This window comes from Carcharhinus amblyrhynchos, chromosome 18, assembly GCF_965287045.1.
Source record: "Carcharhinus amblyrhynchos chromosome 18, sCarAmb.v2.hapA, whole genome shotgun sequence".
NCBI classification, from domain to species: Eukaryota; Metazoa; Chordata; class Chondrichthyes; order Carcharhiniformes; family Carcharhinidae; genus Carcharhinus; species Carcharhinus amblyrhynchos.
The window spans coordinates 29,288,518-29,307,867 of NC_137341.1; the positions used below are offsets into that span (position 1 = coordinate 29,288,518).

At 44.4% G+C, this 19,350-nt stretch overlaps 1 protein-coding gene across 1 annotated transcript in view; it reads right to left on the reverse strand.

Moving 5' to 3' along the window:
- Positions 1-352: 352 nt before the first annotated feature.
- The window catches only part of tmem114 (transmembrane protein 114), a 74,354-nt gene continuing 55,356 nt past the window's right edge, over positions 353-19,350 (reverse strand). Inside the window, exon 4 of the mRNA XM_080206101.1 lies at positions 353-791. Within this exon, the coding sequence (XP_080062227.1) occupies positions 556-791 (236 nt within the window). The 3' untranslated portion in view covers positions 353-555. The remainder of the gene's footprint in view (positions 792-19,350) is intronic.

Sequence of the window (19,350 nt, forward strand, 5' to 3'; positions counted from 1 at the left end):
GGAGTGTGAGCATTCAATGTAGAGTTGCTACATTGAAATCTAATTTTCCAACATGCAGCATCATGTGGCTAGCCCATTCGTCTTCTGAAAACTAATGACTTTATTGAACATTAATCTGTGACATTCAATGCAACTCCAGACAGTAGAACACAAAAAATATATTTTCTCTGCAGAAACAGAAAACCTTGCCATTTGACCTGTAACAGTGAGAGCTCTCCCTTCCTTGCTCAAATACATTAGTACAGTCAACACAATCACCGACAGTGTTTCTTTGTTACATTTGCTGTGAAAGTTACATTAGGAGAGATATTTTGATCTCACTACAGTTGAGCAACATAAACTACACAGGTACTAAGAATAGATTGTTTTATTAGGTATTTCAGCTACTAATATCTAATTACACATTCTCAGCATTGATAGCATTTTAAATAATATCAGCTTTGTGCAGAATACATATTTCAGCAGTTCCCCAGGATTATTGAAATCGTTCCATAATTTACAGAAACCTAACAATTCCCCTTGTTTCTTCACAGCTCTTGTTGCAATTAAAGTACATTAGCTTCTTGCTGCTTCTTCCCGCCTCCTTTTCATGCCTGTCAATTTTGCAGCTAATATGAATGCAACACCAGTAAAGACCTCAGCAGTAAATGAGATCCATGCCAGAGCCAAGGACCATCCGAACCTGATGGTAATATCTTCCAGAATCTTCTTCCCGGACAGACAAACAGCTTCTTTAAATGCTGCTGCAGAATAGCCGATATACACGCTCACCCCGCCAAGAGTTACCAGTGCTGAGTTAAACAGAAGATAAAGCATTGATTAGCAGGTACTGACATATCCATTCCAATTCTCTTCCTGCACCTACGAGTGCAGTAAGGCTGACTTTCATCAGGTTTCACAGCTAGTAATTCCGGAACAGGTTGCAAGTCTATCACCAAAGGTTTATAGCTTGAGAGAGGGGCCACTCCAAATCAAGCATGGCTGAGCAGGACTCCCTCCCGCTCTTACGCCACCATTGGCATGTTAGAAAGGATTTGAAGGTTGACACTCATCCTATTTGACTGCATTATGAACACTCCTTCCTTGACCATCAAGTCCTGGAGTGGGATTTGAACCTGGAGCTTCTGGTTCAAAGATAGGGATGCTACTCACTGCACCACAAGGCCTTCTGTTGAACAGACATATAAATCATGTATTTTTAGACTATCACATTCCATTGCCAAGTTGTTTTTTTCCACAATATGTTTTGTTCAACTGTAGAGTTCAATGTTAAAAAATTAGCAAGACAAATGTCTTTTTGTGAATCAGTTGCCTGAGAAAGAGAACTCAGTTTGTTACCAACACAATTAGAGTGTATCTATCTTAAGACATGCTGGTGATCTCTTTTATCTTTGGCATACATCTGGCTGGAACTGAGCAACATGATAGAGATGTTCACCCAATTCACTGGCAAGATTCCTGAACTGATAAAGCATTACAAGGAAGCGAAGATAAAATATAATATGGAAAGAGGGAGTTGGCATGTAATGTGTGGGAAGGAAGATAAAGAAAGCTACTTAAGATCTTTGAAGCACCATTACACATAATTTGCGAAGCAAAATCCATGGATGTGCTATTTATTTCAACCAATGTGCTATTTGATGCCTTGCCGAAAGTTAAAACACTGAGGGATAGGAAAGACTGGAATAAAAGGCAAGATTAAAAATGGAGCAAAGGAGAGAAAGCAAAGTAGCAAAGTCATGAGGAATAGTGCACCAGGAATCAGTGCTGGGATCACTGCAGTTTACAGTGAATGATTTGGAGCTGGAGATAGGAGCTGCCGGTGACATCAAATTTGGCTGAGCAAACAGAGGAGAGAGGAAAATTAAATCTAAAGAAGGTATGGAGAATTTGAATGTCGAAATGATGAGCCATAAATGCATTTAATGTGGATAAGTTCAAAGTAATGAGAATAGGGAACAGAAATAAAGAGCAGAAGTAGAAATTAAATGGATTGAGGAAATTGCACATTGACCTATCAATCATCCATCAGATCAACTGCAGTAAGGTGAGCGGGGTGGGGTGCTAAGATTGTGGAAACATATACGAAAGTAAACTACTACAGATGCTGGACATCTGAAATAGAAACTGAAAATACATGGCAAGTAAGGTGGCATCTGTGGAGAGGGAAACAGGGAGACCATTCTGCTCTGTGACCCACCGCCAATACTGGACAAAGTTGAACATGTAGCAGGTCTTAAGCAACTACAAAGGCAATAAAAGGGGGAGGGAATGAAAGAGCCCTATGATTGAGTAGAAGGCAGGAGCACGACAAATGACAATAGGGATGAAGGTCAAGGCAAAAAGGGGTAGGAGTGCGGCAAGAAGGAAATAAAGCTTGGTCTGGGGAAGGTTCTGCCTGAAAATAATGGATGCTGTGATTATGATCTGAAAACATTAAAATCAGTGCATAGTCTTGGTGCATTCTCTAAGCATCAGCAGTGACCATCTCTGCCAGTGGAGCCTGTTGAGTCTTTAGGGCTGCGGACATGGGTGGCACAATGGCACAGTGGTTAGTGCTGCTGCCTCACAGCGCCATAGACTGGGTTTAATTCCAGCCTCACATGACTGTCTGTGTGGAGTTTGCACATTCTCCCCATGTCTGCGTGGGTTTCCTCCAGGTGCTCCGGTTTCCTCCCACAGTTGAAAGATGTGTAGGTTGGGTGGATTGGCCATGGTAAACAGGTGTCATTACAGGGATAGGAGGGAGGAGAGAGCCTGGGGTGGGATGCTTTTTTGGAGAGTCAGTGCAGACTCGATGGGTCAAATGGCCTCCATCTGCCCCGGGATTGGACCAGCAGCATCTTCATCCCATCTTCTGTCCTTGCAGCTGGCTCCGATATGGCCAATCAGCAGGCTATCTCCTTCACGCAGCAAGTTCAGGCTGCATTTGGTCCTGAAACCTGAGTCCCGATGGGAAATCCTGCCCTGGAAAACTCGTGTTAGACTGAGTGCTGGTCCTAAAGTTTCCACTGAGCTTTAATAGAGCAATATAGGAGATCCAAAAACAGAGGAAACAGATTGGGGGTTGGGCAAAGAATTAAAAATGGCAAGATTGGAATGTACATCCAGATCGTAAACCTGTTAATTGAGTCACCACTGTACTTGGTTATAAAGGGTGCTGGGGGTGGGGGGGATGGGGGAGTGTAGTACTCTTCCTATTTGTATACATGTTTGCTCCTATTTAATAAGTCATTACCTTACGATTTATTCTTGTTTTTGCTCTTGACAATTTGATTCTATTGGTGATGAATACTAATTGTTCGGTAGATTCCAGAGGAGATTTGTTTGCTGCAAAATGGATATTACATTCACTTGTTTAATATCCAGTGGGATCCCTTCAGCTTTTTGCCACCTTCTCATAATGACTGTTAACATCTCATGAATCTTGGCCCTCATATTTCTCAGTAGACTGGATTAAGTATGTTCTCTTTCTGAAGATTATTTGGTTTTGAGTGCCTTAAGCCTCTCTATATTCTTGTTGGTGAAGTGGAACAAAATGAGTTCAACATGATTGGTGATTGTTGCACACATTTTGTTATGGCAAAAACATTGATAATACAATTAGCAATGTGTTCGAACAAAACATCTTAAGCAGACTTAATGTAAGACTTCACCATCATGCTTTTCCCACTATGCCCATCAACATATTCATCTTTTACAAAAAGCTATTTATTGTACTAAGCCTCCTATCTCAAGGGCAAGTCACACAGTCTTCTAAGAGCCATTCAGCTGAGGTCTGTAAAAATTGAACTGTTTTCCTGATGCTCCCTCCAGATTTCTCTCCCTCACATTCCAAAACAATTTAAGTCCAGAGGTGGTCTTTCCCTCTTCACATTTGTCATCACCTGGTGTGGATGTTTAAATTGTGCTGCAATGCAGTACATGGTTTAAGTGATTAAGAGCAGCTATCCCCATTGGGAAGTATCAGGGCTCTGTTACAAGAGAATAGGAAGCTGGTCACACCAGGGATTGTCGGGAACTGGAAGATTGTGCGGCCGGAATATTATCATCGTTCACAGTGGCGGGATTTTCCCATCCCGGTGATTTGGCTGGGTGACAGTGAGTTGTGATCAGCTGGTAAGATCGCACCCTGTATCTGTACTCTGAAGGCTTGAAAATAAATCTGTCCAGACTCATTAGGTGAGAATTTATGGCCTTTTTGGCCAACTGGTTCCCCAGTGGTGGGGGGGATAAACCAGACAAAACAATGTGGACATCAGTAGGACTGGAAGAGCCCACTGGCGACCAATGATGAGTTGCCTCCGCCACTGAGAACAACATACTGTGCTGGGGGTGGGGGTGGGGTGCGGAATGGTGGTATTGGCAGAAAACCCTGCCTATCCTTTCATCAGCCTGAAGGCTTTGAAAGGGTAATTTTACTAAGTGTACAACATAGCTTGCCATAGTTATGTGACTTTGCCATGAGACAAGCTGACTGCAGGCTGCCGGCTGCCATTTCTATTGAGTTCACTAGAGACATGGCACTTAAGAAGACTGCAGTCCTTATACATAATGGTCTTTCTCTGTGCTGTAACTTTTTGATGAAACACTCAGCAGACGATTATTTAAAACTGGGAATGGTCAGGAATCTGAAATTAGAGGAAGTGAAGATATCGAAGAGGATTATGAGACTACAGGACATTGCAGAGATAGAGAGGGGCATGACCTTGGAAGGATTTGAGTGTATAAGAAAATTAACACGTTATTGTGTTTTACAGCACATAAAAAGCCCTTCGGCTATTGTGTCTGCACTGCCCATCAAGCGCCTTTCTTGGTGGCACAGTGGTTAGCACTGCTGCCACACAGTGCCAGGGATCTGGGTTCAATTCCCAGCTTGGGTCACTGTCTGTGCAGCATCTGCTTCAGTTTCCTCCCACAGTCCAAAAGACCTGCTGGTTAGGTGCATTGGCCATGCTAAGTTCTCCTTCAGTGTACCCGAACAGGTGCCAGAGTGTGGCAATTTGGGGATTTTCACAGTTATTTCATTGCATTGCTTGCGACAAGTATATAAACTAAAAACTTTAAAATGAACATCTAACATTGCTTCTTGCTGCTCATACTCCAACCTAACCATCAATGCAGCACTTTCTCTAGCTTCAGCCCAAAAAGCTTTTAGCTCCATCCTTCACTCTAACCTAAATGTAGTTCACGGTTTGAGGCTTTCTCCATTGTGTAAATGGAGTGACAGTAATTCCCAAAGCGCATTGCCACTACTGATTTAGGAGTCCTCATTTTTAAGATATATTTTGTTAATAGCTCCTTACTTTCACCTTTTATTGCTCCTGTCCCAAGGACTCAGCTAGTTCCTGTGCCCTCTGCTGCCAGTACTTTCCCCAAATAAAGCCTCAGAGTTATATTCCCAGCTGTGACGGTGGGGACCAGCTTGAAGTTCTTACTGTTGCCAACCATCAGCATTCAGAGCAGACAACCTACTTTTTAATCCTCATCCATGGAGTTTTGCAAATATATAGACATTGCCAAAAGAAAACTTGCACCAAGACCCATCATCTCTGTGTTTGCTGGTTCCCCATCTGACAGGACCTCGGTTTTTTTTTTAAATTCACATCCTTGATCTCAAATTCCTCTATGGTCTCACCCCTCCCTGTATCTATCACCTCCTCCAAGACACAAAACTCTCTCAGATCCTCCAATTCTGACCCATTGCACATTCCTGATTTTCCATCCTTGTGCATGAGTCGCTAAAACCCAGCCTACAGGTGCAGCAGGTGGTCAGGAAGGCGAATGGGATGCTGGCCTTTATAGCGAGGGGGATTGAATATAAAAGTAGGGAGGTCTTGCTGCAACTGTACAGGGCACTGGTGAGGCCGCAGCTGGAGTACTGTGTGCAGTTTTGGTCGCCGCACTTGCGCAAGGATATTTTGGCCTTGGAGGGAGTGCAGAGGAGGTTCACTAGGCTGATACCTGAGTTGAGGGGGTTGAGCTATGAAGAGAGGCTGAATAGACAGGGCTTGTACTCGTTGGAGTTTAGAAGGATGAGGGGGGATCTTATTGAGACGTATAAGATGATGAATGGGATGGATAGGGTAGAGGTGGAGAGGTTCTTCCCGCTCAGAAAGGACAGCAGGACTACAGGGCACAGCCTCAAGATAAGGGGGGGCAGTTTAGAACAGAGTTGAGGAGGAACTTCTTCACTCAAAGGGTGTTGAATCTCTGGAATTCTCTGCCCGTTGAAGTGGTGGAGGCTACCTCGCTAAATATATTTAAGTCACAGGTAGATAGGTTTTTGGTAGGCAAGGGGATTAAGGGTTATGGGGAGAAAGCGGGAAAGTGGAACTGAGCCACTTCAGATCAGCCATGATCTTATTGAATGGCGGGGCAGGCTCGAGGGGCTAGATGGCCTACTCCTGCTCCTATTTCTTATGTTCTTATGTTCCATCCATTGCTCTATCATTGCTGGATGTGCCTTTAATTGCCTCAGCAATAACCTCCAAAATTCCCTTCCGAAAACTCAATTGATATTTCCCTTAGACACTCCTTAAAAACCCACCTCATTTTACCAGCTTTCGGTCATCTGCCCTCATATCTCCTTGTGTGATTTGTTGTTGCACTTCATTTATGAAGTGTCTTGGGACATTTTATTACTTTAAAGGTACTGTATAAATCCAAGCTATTGTTGTTAGCTCTTTAAAACAAAACAAGCGCTCTTTATCTTGCTTCAGAGTGAAATAAATTCCAGTGAAATTATCAAGTAACATGGACCATACCTCAATATTCTCATTCCAATACATTTTGTTCAGATGTCAAATATGGTGCATGGGTAGCAAGGTACTGGAAGCCACTGTCAGTATCCTTGGGGTTACCATTCACCAGAAACTCACCACATAAACACTGTGACTACAAGAGCAGGTCAGAGGCTAGGAATACTGCAGCGAGTAACTCACTTCTTGATTCCCCAAAGCCTGTTCACCATCTACAAGGTACAAGTCATATTCCCCACTTGCCTGGATGTGTGCAGCTCCAACAACACTCAAGAATATTGACCCTATCCAGGACAAAGCAGCCCATTTGATTGGCACCACATCCACAAATATCCACTCCCTCCATCACTGACGCTTAGCAGCAACAGTGTGTACCATCTACAGGATTCACCAAAGATCCTTAAACAGCACCTTCCAAACCCATGGTCACTTCCATCTAGAAGAACAAGGGCAGCAGATACATGGGAACGCCACCACCTGCACATTCCTCTCCAAGCCACTCATCATACTGACTTGGAAATAAATTGTCATTCCTTTGCAGTCACTATCAAAATCCTGGAATTCCCTCCCAAACGGCATTGTGGGTCAATCCACAGCACGTGGACAGCAGCAATTCAAGATGGCAGTTCACCACCACCTTCTCAAGGGCAACTAGGGATGGACAATAAATGCTGGCCAGCCAGCGACACCCATGTCGCACAAATGAATCAAAAAAAGAGAACTGAACACTTCAGTTCAAAGATATCATGAACTACCTGGCACTCTTGTTTTATATGGACAAAATGGGCTTCTTCTTAAAATTTGAGTCCAAAAGCAGCGAAACGAGATTTCTTGCCAACACTTCAACTGAAATGGCCATCAGCAGGAAGCAGCTCCCCAGCTCTATGATTGGGCTGCTTGAGATCACAGTGGCTTCCAGTGCAAAGTAAGCACTCTCGGAAGGCAGGGGTGGCCCAAAGTTTCCTTGTGCACTCAGAGGAACACTCCTGATTCTCTAGGTTCATAAAAAACAAAATGAATCAGCCATATTCAATTGTATATTCAATTGAGCAGGCTTGAAGGACTGAATGACTTACTACTGTCCCTAACAAATGTAAGGTACGCTGAAAACCATTAAGATTCAGGTCCAGAATGTTGATGTGAACAATGTTGCATAGCTAATAGCCTTTTCCCATTCCTATATCCTTTCAAAATTAAGTTACTCCAATAAAGTAACAGAATTATAATCATGGTGTTATATTTTACTGCACACAGTAGATAAATAGAATTTTTAAAAAAGATCATTCGTGGGATATGGCCGTCGCTGGCTGGTCAGTATTTATTGCCCATCCCTAGTTGTCCTTGAGAAGGTGGTGGTGAGCTGCCTTCTTTATACAATTGAATGGCTTACTAGGCCATTTCAAAGGCAGGTGAGAATCAATCACATTTCCGTGCCTCTGGAGTCCCACGTCAGCAAGATCAGGTAAGGACGGCAGATTTCCTTTCGTAAAGGACATTGGATGAAACAAGCATTTTTTTTATAGCCATTATACTTTTGTTAAAAATGGAGAGTTGTTACATGGAGTGGCATGATAGCACAGTGGTAAGCACTGATGTTTCACAGTGCCAGGACCTGGGTTTGATTCCCGGCTTGGGTCACTGTCTGTGTGGAGTTTGCACATTCTCCTCGTGTCTGCGTGGGTTTCCTATGGCTGCTCTGGTTTCCTCCTACAGTCCAAAGATGTGCGGGTTAGGTTGATTGACCATGCTAAATTGCCTCTTAGTGTCCTGAGATGCATAGGTTAGAGGGATTAGCGGGTAAATATGTAGGGATATGGGGATAGAGCTTGGGTGGGATTGTGGTCGGTGCAGATTCGATGGGTCAAATGGCCTCTTTCTGCACTGTAGGATATCTATGATTCTATGAGTGAAAAAGAATCTCACTTTTTCCCAATGTTTTGATAGGCATCACTCATTGCTTGTTGCAGCTCATGACATTCTTGATGCTCTTTTCATTAACATGCATTTGTGACGCGAAGGTTGCTGAGATATTAATTCCCTGAGTGCTTGGAAGGAAATATCACACAAAGAAGCTGGAGACAAATGGAAAACAATTAACAGCCTCTGGATGTGTGCTCTTTACGGATTCTTTCTTAGAATGAGAATGCTGATTAGTTTAGGCAATGTTCGACATTAGTTTCCAAATCCGAACATCTACTCTACTGAAACTACGGTAGAATTAAGGTGATGACAGCATTCATAGCATGACAGAGACCCTACAGTGCAGAAGGAGGCCATTTGGCCCATCAAGCCTAACCGACAACAATCCCACACAGGCCCTTTCCCCATAACCCCACGTATTCACCCTGTTGACACTAAAGGGCGTTAAATCAGTTCTTTTTTTTAATGAACGACTGAACTACACTGCTGGCCAGTCACGGTGGGGTTTCTGCATCAAAGCCATGCAGTTTCACATCACCTTGGTACAGAATTTGGGATTTCATGTTGCCAATTTCAAATAGCTTCAAATTTTTCTAACCATTATGGGACTGCTTTGAGGAGGTGGTTTGACACTGCTTGAATGTGCGCACATTACAGAAATTTGCAATCTGTGGAGCTACGTTGTAAAATGACACTTATTTTCTGGTTGCTATTTTTGTTACGTTAAATGCGAGAAGGTAACATACCTACTGCATTCTGGACTGAATATGTGTAACCCTTATCATCCCACATTGAACAATTATGGATCAGTGAAATAAATTTACTACAGAGAGCGAATATAACAGTTTCTAAAATCATTTATCAGACCAACTATGTGGGACATGATCAGGAATGCAGGGCTTGTAGGATGAAAGTTGAAAATCGACCATTACTAACCTTCAGCAATAGGTCATCCAAATTTCCATCGAATGATTTGGGGTCAGACTGTAAATATAGCACCATCAAAGCCTTTTTTTAATGTAAAGTTTATTTATTAGTCATAGGTAAGTGTGAAGTTGTCCACTTTGGTAGGAATAATGGTAGGAAGGACTATTACTTACATGGCGAAAAACTGCAGCATGCGATGGTGCAGAGGGACCTCGGGGTCCTTGTGCATGAGTCGCAAAAACCCAGCCTACAGGTGCAGCAGGTGGTCAGGAAGGCGAATGGGATGCTGGCCTTCATAGCGAGGGGGATTGAATATAAAAGTAGGGAGGTCTTGCTGCAGCTGTACAGGGCACTGGTGAGGCCGCAGCTGGAGTACTGTGTGCAGTTTTGGTCGCCGCACTTACGCAAGGATATTTTGGCCTTGGAGGGAGTGCAGAGGAGGTTTACTAGGCAGATACCGGAGTTGAGGGGGTTGAACTATGAGGAGAGGCTGAATAAACTAGGTTTGTACTCGTTAGAGTTTAGAAGAATGAGGGGAGATCTCATTGAGACATATAAGATGATGAATGGGATGGATAGGATAGAGGTGGAGAGGCTCTTCCCGCTCAGAAAGGACAGTAGGACTAGGGGGCACAGCCTCAAGATAAAGGGGGGGGGCGGTTTAGAACGGAGTTGAGGAGGAACTTCTTCACTCAAAGGGTGGTGAATCTCTGGAATTCTCTGCCCGTTGAAGTGGTGGAGGCTGCCTCGCTAAACATATTTAAGACACGGGTTGATGGGTTTTTGATAAGAGAGGGGATTAAGGGTTATGGGGAGAGGGTGGGAATGTGGAACTGAGATGCGACAGATCAGCCATGATCTTATTGAATGGTGGGGCAGGCTCGAAGGGCTAGTTGGCCTACTCCTGCTCCTATTTCTTATGTTCTTATTATGTAAGTCTTACATTAACACTGCAATGAAGTTAACATGAAATTCTCTAGTCGTCACACTCCGGCACCTGTTCGGGTCAATGCACCTAACTAGCATGTCTTTCAGACTGTGGGAGGAAACCGGAATACCTGGAGGAAACCTACGCAGACACAGGGAGAACGTGCAAACTCCACATAGACAGTGGGCCCAAGCCGGAAATCGAACCCATGGTGCTGTGAGGCAGCAGCGCTAACCACTGTGTCACCGTGCTGCCCCCATGTCACCATACCAAAAAAAAAAATCATATCTGAGTCTTGCAACTGGAGCTGAGTCCCCCACCAGAATGTTGACGTGTTTTTCTGGTTTTATGTGGCAGTTCACCAACGTTATGGTTGACCTGACGCCGTGTACTGCATTGTGGGTGGCACCTAAGTAGGTGACAAAACTAAAAATAAAACACTGCAAATGCTGGAATCAAACAAAAACAGTAAATGTTGGAACATCTCAGCAGGTCGGACAGCCTCTGTGGAGAGAGAATAGAGCCAACATTTCGAGTCTGGATGACCCGCTGTCAGAGTTACAGAGCCGCTTGTACCAGACAAAATATCAATGAACAGAGAGTTTCCACACAGTCACCACAGCCAGACTTTTACTAGCTCTTGGCCACTGGACAGGGAGGCAGCAGGGCTGGAGAAATGGGGCAGAAAGGTGTAGGAACATGCCCACATTTTCCTGCCATCATGACACTTTGCCAACAGTGAGAAAGATAACAGATTGGCCACCCACCTGGAGCCCAATTCAGTCACTTAAGGGCCACTTACTATCTCTGTATGCATTCTGCCTGACAGAAGGGGAAACTGGCCAGTGAAACTTAGGTGTGGCTTCCAAGTGAGCTCTAACGGGGTAGGAGTCTTCCCTTTTCAGGTAATTAATGGCCTGCGGAAGAGCCCCCATCCAATCACCCTCCCCGCTACCCCCCCGCCCCCCCCCCATCCACCCACAAAGGCAGTGGCTGGCCATGAACACTGAGACCTCGCTCCCCCTCCCCCTGCACCCTCTCACCCCACAGCCCCCCAAACCCCCACCAACCCCAGAGGTCACAGACCCTGCCACTTGACCCAGACAACTTCAATCTCATTTAACACTCTTCAGCCACTGAGGCCGTTGCCTCAGCCCTGCCTAATGTTAGCAGTGATGCATTACTGCATCGCTGCCAACCCTCTGACTGTGACTCCCTGGGTCCCACTGCTGGCCTCGGTGGGGTCACCTCCCACATTCGGCCCCAGCAGCCGCTCTTTCTCCCGCCCTCCCTCTAACAGTTCAGTCTGTGCCTGAATACCTGTGTCAGTGACCATTATCCAACAGTCAGCCATAGTGGTTTCGGTGTGCAGCTGGCCACACTTTATTTGAAGGAGAACCTACTGCATGTCTCTTTGGGAAACGGAACTGCCATTGATGCCCATAGTCACTGATTCCACAGAGAAACCATCTAACAGTCTGCGTGTTTGCTGTATCTGTGGCTGCCGTCTCTATTTCCAGAACAACTGTACCCTGCAACTTCAACTCAATTAAAAAACGAGTGCACAAGGACAATGGCTGTGCACAGTGCTTCAAATGATAGCTCTCAGAAGGTTCAGCTCAATTTTCAATCACAATTGATGGGTTCGTCATAAAGGATATAGGAATGCAAAGCATTACTATTAACTTCCCTTTTATTTCTTCACCTGAAAGATTTGTGTGAGTGCATGGACCCTTGGCAGCCTTCCTCGGGGTACTTGTGCCTTTACTGGTGAACAGCTTTCTAACTATGTATTCGTGGCCAACTTGAGTTAAAGGAAAGAACAACTATTGCAACATTGAATGCAGCCAATCCTGAATCCCTGTCATGGCTCAACAAAATCCCCTCTTTATCCATCTCATAACTGAGACTTCCAACCAAGTCCCTGGCCACATACACCATATTCCCCATCATAACTAAAAGTGAACTTGTTTTCCTAGAATTTGTCCAAAGTACCCACACGGAATTATCATCGCCATGTAAGTTTATGCAGGCAGAACTCCTAAACAGTCTGAGGTGAATTTCATCTTGGATTAATCAAAGCAAAGCTCCGGAGACAATGGGGGATCACATCAAATTAATTGGCTTCGCGATTTCAATTATCTGAGAACATCAGGATAATTTCTCTTCAACATGTCCCATTGCTCCATTTTCTGGTTGTCATGACTTCTGTTTTCATTGTTTGAAGGAGCTCTGGCTGTTTCGAACAGCAAGACTGTCAGACTCAGCAATTGAACATGTACCTGTGATAGACAAAGTGTAGTTGCTGAGACATCCAAGTTACATAACTACGTTGTTTGGAAACCAGCACCTCCATCAATACCATTTCCTGAACTGCAATGCTGCAAGGCCAAGCCAGTTACATCGCAATGAAGGTGGGACATTTGTTTTCAATATTAGATTGAACAAACTTAAAGGCTGGTGCACCAACTACTAAAAACTGATTGATTTTCTACATAAACATCAGATGCAAACTAAGACAAATCCTGTGATAAAGCTCTTTGTGAACCAGTTGTTAACCCATAGGTGTCGCAAATGCATAGGATTGGGATTTTATGGCCTCGCTTGTCCCAAAACCGTAAAATCCTGTCTGAAGTCAACTGATCTTTCCGTGGCCCCTCACCCGCTCCGATTCCTGTGACGGGGTGGGCCGGTAAAATTCCGTCCACAATTACAAACATTTACCTGCGAAAAATAACGTAACTAAAAGCCTCGGACTCAGCGCCACAAGACTCTGAAATAATGTCGGAATTTTACAGCCTTTCCCAGCCCAGAATTAGGGTGGGCGAGGCTCACGGAACAGTATTCTCCTTTGGCCTCAGGCAGCTGAGGCAGTAAAATTCCAGCAAACTGAATATATTCACACAAAACTGTTTCGTCTTTCATTGTAAGTGGTGTTGACCTATTTTAAAATAAACATGCTTGCATTTCTTTTGATATAGGGAAGGGGAACTTCATACCCACTCACTGGTTTTGTGTGCTAATCTCAAGTCAAAACTGTGATTGATGAAAGGTCTCGATAACACTTAGTCATTTTTTCACCCAATTATAATCGATGGAATATAAAGGCAAAATACTGCGGATGCTGGAATCTGAAATAAGAACAGAAAATGTTGGAGAAACTCAGCTCTGACGGAGGGTCATCCAGATTCAAAACATTGACTCCATTCTTGCTCCACAGATGGACTGAGCTTGTCCAGCATTTTCTGTTTTTGTACCATCAATAGAACATGGTGGTTAGCTGTCATTTTGGTGGTTTAAAAGATTTTACATCCCAATATAGAATGATCAGATTGGTGAATACCTTATCAGTCACTGTGAGACGGTGGGTGAGAAGGTACAGTCAAAATAATGGTGAGGTTAGAACAACTCACCAGTATTTAAATGCAAATTGCACAGCAGCCACATACAAAGGGCAGATTCATACCTGAACATGAATATCCAAAGTTGCTATTTAAGTTATGCTGCTCCAACATTGGCATTGTAAAAGCAGTTTCTCACTATCTGCCTCACCAGTCAAATTCATGGGGCAGAATTTTCCCATCCAGCCCATGGCAGCTTTCATAGCAGGTGGGGCCCAAAATTTTGGAGTAAGGCCAAAGACTGCAAGAAACTACAAAAGATTGTGAATGTAGCCCAGTCCATCACACAAACCAGCCTCCCATCCTTTGACTTTGTCTACACTTCCTGCTGCCTCGGAAAAGCAGCCAGCATAATTAAGGACCCTGGACATTCTCTCTTCCACCTTCTTCCGTCAGGAAAAAGATACAAAGGTACAAAAGTCTGAGGTCACATGCCAACCAACTCAAGAACAGCTTCTTCCCTGCTGCCATCAGACTTTTGAATGGACTTACATTGCATTAAGTTGATTTTTCTCTACATTCTAGTTATGACTGTAACGCTACACTCTGCACTCATTTCCTTCTCTACGAACAGTGTGTTTTGCCTGCATAGCATGCGACAATTACTTTTCATTGTATGTTAATACATGTGACAATAATAAATCAAATCAATTAAAAATATCAGAAAGCCACCATCAGGAAAACAGTTTGGAATTTTCTGCCTACCCATGGCGGACAAACAACAGGTCGGGTTTCCTGCTGCTCCATAATGGGAACCCCATGCATTAACATCTCATGAATGCTTATGAAAAACACTGCTTGTCAGAATCACATAGACTTCTCCCCTAGCGCCACATCAGCGGGAAATGAGACTTGTCTGGAACATGTTTGGAAATAAATGGCACTCCTGGTTTTGAGGTGTGTGGAACACTCGAAGTTGACCTGCAGCAGTGCTGCTCCCAGTATCTCAGCAAAGCCAGGGAGATGCTACACTCATGGGGAAATTGGCTGCTCCCCTCACTGGTTTCCTCTGTTACTGAGGAGGGTATTATGTGGGGGCTCAGGTAGGGCAGGAACCCAATCAGAGACTATTATTGTAACAGGAGAGGAAGGGTTGGGAGTTGCAGGGGAGACATTTGGTAAAGGTGATGTTGGCTAAGGGAGGAAACAATTGCAGGCAGAGGGGTTGGTGAGGGTTGGACACAATGGCAGGCAGAGGGGTTGGAGAGGGGGGTCAGACATGATGGCAGGCAGAGAGGTTGGTGGGGAGGGTTGGACGTGATGGCAGACATGGGGAGACAGAGGGTGGGGAAGCTGGAGCCCAACATGGAAGACAGGACTGACTTTACTCTGGAACCCTGACTATTAAATGCACTAATATGGTCTTGTCCTGTCCAGTACTGAGCTATGGTTGGGATAGTGAGAATGAGGGGAGGCACCTAAAGCCCGTAAAGGGGACACAGAAGAGCAGAACTGCACAAATTGGAGGGGAAGTATGCAGACTCAAAAATATGAGGTGGGGATGGTGTTGGTGGGGGAGGGGGTGGGGGGGTGGGAGGCGGGGGTGGTTGGGGGGATCGGTGTGCTGCAGTGTTAGTTTGCTACAAGGCTTCAGCAAAGACTCATGGAGTGAGGAGAGGGGAAAGAGAGAGTCCATATGGGGGTGAGGTTGCACAGAGACTCTTGGAAGGAGGTATATTTGTGAGAAGACATTATGTTGTCAGCAGTAAGGAAGAAATGCGAGAGCAAAGGGAAAGGCAGTCACTGTTACTGATCTGGGCCACATAGTTTCGTAGTGAAGTCAGCTCTGGGACTTACTGCACCCGACAGTCAGAGTTCTAGAGTGAAGTCCTGGGTTTGTGGGTTATGCTAATGCATGGTAAACACATTGTTTTCCTGCTCCGGGGAGGGGAGATGTTGTGTGCTTAATTAGGCAAAAACAATGTTTGGTGTGCAGGGTGTGGCCATGGTCTTAATCTCACTGGCTATGGTCTTCCTTGCCTGGAACTGGACTACAGATGAGATGGTCTGATCAGAGTGAGGGGAGACGTCTACAGCCCGTACAGAAGAAATGTAGTACAGAGGTGGGCATGTAAATCTTTTCTGGGGAGGGGTCACATTTGTGTGTGAATGGGCACACACCTCAAGATGGGGAGAGGAGTAGTCCACAGTGGGCCCTGGTATATCGACAGTTGTTGGTTCAGTTTGATGGGTTGGGATATCCACAGCAATGACCATTGGATTCAGGATTATTAGGGAAGGCTGAATAATATTGGGGAGACAACTTTATCTACACCAGGAAAATCGGGGGCACAGTGACTGGCATGGAGGGGAGGTCAATTTAGCCTCAAAGAAAAATCTAAGAATCTAAGAACAACGTGACACTGTCTGCACAGACACAGTTTGAGGCCATGACAGTGGAATTCTGCTTGCAGATGGGGGCTTAGCCATCTTTCCCTGTGACTCATTAAGTTGTTATCGCTATCATTCCACACAGAGGAGCAAGAAAGAATGGAACCCGGGCTCAACACTGCCTTCTTAATGGTGTGCATAGAATGGAGGAGCAGAAGAAAGGACCTGGTGTTACCAAGTGCAGCTTCTTAAGGAAGTCCCACCTGAGGTATAGAGTTCCTTGAAGGCCCAACAACAACCAGATGATTAGATTCAATTTGAATCACGGAGGTGACTCACTTGATCAAGAGTCTACCAACAAAGGCTCTCCCTATCTGCAGCTAAGTGAGAAACAATGCCGCACTCATTCGTGCTGGTCCACAGATACAGTAGGTCAGATATGTCACATTCTGCAGAGGATCTAACACCCTGTGGAGTGGGAGGACTGTGACTGCAAAGGTCATTGCTTAAGTCAATGTCTTTATCTGCAGCTCATTCCAGGGATCCACAGGGGACTTATGCAACATCTCACAGACCACCATACATAAATGATCATGATGTGAAAGATGCCCTCCACAGTAAGGCTCACCATTATGTGAGGCTCACATTTGATGAAGATAGCCAGGCTGCTAGATTTAATGATTATGCAACTATCTCAGTCTTCCCAAAAATGCAGGTTGCAATCAACTGGACACACGTGGCTTTGAGAGCTCCATGGCAGCAACCCTAATGTTCATTAACAAAATAGGGGTCCACACCCTGAACGTTCAGCTGGTGCGTGATCATCGGAAGCACATTGTGCAAGTTTGTGTCTGGCACTCTGTCAGTTTCATGGCTCTTACAACCTGAGTCACCCCCAGGTACATCACATATTCAAAGGGCCTCAGTGACTGCTTGGCTACAAGGGGTATCTGCTGAAGCGTTGGCCCATGACACCCACGCATCGTCCTCAGAGTGCCTCAGAGGACAGACACAATGCTCGACAATCAAGCACACCATTGGCATCCTGAAGGTACATTTCCGATACCTGTACTTTCAACAGCTGCCACATAAATTTTTAAAAAGCTAAACATGCATGGCCAAGTCTAACTAAAGTAGAAACCTGCGGCAGCAATATCTTGAATACAACTTCCAATTTATTTATATGAAAAACTGTTATTTTCTTTTGACAAATGTGAGGTATCCACTAAAAGACTCCCTAAATATCATCAGTAAGTGTTTCTGGCAGCCAGCTCGAGTTTCTGTCTGCTGATGTTCTGCAGTTTTAACCACTGTCGAGGTTATGGGGTTAGCAGGCAAGTACAACACCACCGGGTACATTTCTAACACTCCCCTGCACTGTGGTGTGAGCACATTGTGGTTGCCCAGGACTCCACATCCACCCCCACCACTCATCCTGCAAAAAATCCAATCTAACAAAACCTGAAGAGTTCTTTTGAGGATTCACGCCACTTATTAATAGGGCCTATATCCTTGTGGAAGCAGGTACATTACCTGTCACAGGCACACTTCTGCCTATCAAATACTAGGCCTCATTTGAGGAATAAAAGAATGAAATCTCAGCATCTCCATCATGTCATGGCACAGTGGTTAGCACTGCTGTCTCACAGCGTCAGGGACCTGGGTTCAATTCCAGTCCTAGGTGACTTCCTGTGTGGCGTTCTCACGTTTCCCCCCATGACTGCATGGGTTTCCTCTGGGTGCTCCGGTTTCTTCACACAGTCCAAAGTTGTGCAGGTTAGATGGATTGGCCATGCTAAATTGCCCCTTGGTGTCTAAAGATGTGTAGGTTAGGGGGATTAGCAGGACAAACGTGTGGAGTTATGGATAGGGCAGGAGGTGGGATAGGTAAGCTTCTCTGTTGGAGTGTTTGTACAATAGGCCAAATGGCCTCCTTCTGTACTGCGGGGATTCTATGATGGCTCAATGTCCATTATTGTATTGTAAGAGGTCAAATAAGTTTCATTAGAAATCAACACAGTAACTCTCAGATCACTATCATTTCACTGATGTCTCCAGTGATTACCCCCTAGAGCATTGAGCATTATTTCTGGGCCATAATGACTGGTCAAAATTACGTGAATTGTGAACAAAATGTAGCTCCTATTCTTGTTGTCAGCTTGCAACTTTCAAATCATTTTCAACTAAAATCGAGAAAAGATTGTTTAAAGATTGATGTTACTCATCAATCCTTGAATCTGAACCCAATCGCATCATGCACAAGAACGAAATACGTTGGTTGCAGTTCAGTGGGCTCGGTGAGTCATATTCCAATTCAAAATGCATATAGCCATGACATAGAAGACAAAAGGAATTCATTGTCAAAATTGTGAACTGAATGAAAAAATGGTCAAATCAAACTGCAAGGTAATAGTTTTTAAATTAACTTGACAAAGGGTTGATCCTTTTACTTTTCAAAAAAAATTGAAATTGCCCATTCAAAATCTACTTTTTTGTTGCAACTGCAAACAGCTGAACTTCAGTCTTTTAAACTCCAGAGGTCCTGCTGTATTTTGTTAACATCCTATTAATAGAGATTTGACTGCTCAGTTTATTTTGCTTGGTCATCTGAGCCAATAGCTTATTTTTCAACCTCCACTGAAGAGATCCGAATTGTCTCATTTCCAATCTTCTTTGCCATTCTCATGAAGGTGTTGAATCATGTGAGTCCTTTATCAGGAGATGTCAACACTCCAATACAAATGCACTTTTATGTAGGGCAGGGCCAGAGGTTCTTGCTGAGGGTCAATGGGTTCACCAGCCTTTCTAACTCCAGTGTACTCTCCTGTCACTCACTGTGTTTTGTGGTCCTCCCTTGCTTTTCATTCAATTCTTTCCTGACAAGGAGATTGATGGAAATGAAAACCAGGTGAAATGTCTATTTTGGCATCTGTGGAGAGAGAAACACCATTAACGTTTCGAGTCTACATTCTGTAGAAGAGTCATATGGAATCATTACTTTAACTGTGTTTCTGCCTGACCTTTTTTTATTCATTTGTGGGACATGGGTGTCACTGGCTGGTCAGCATTTAATGCCCATTCC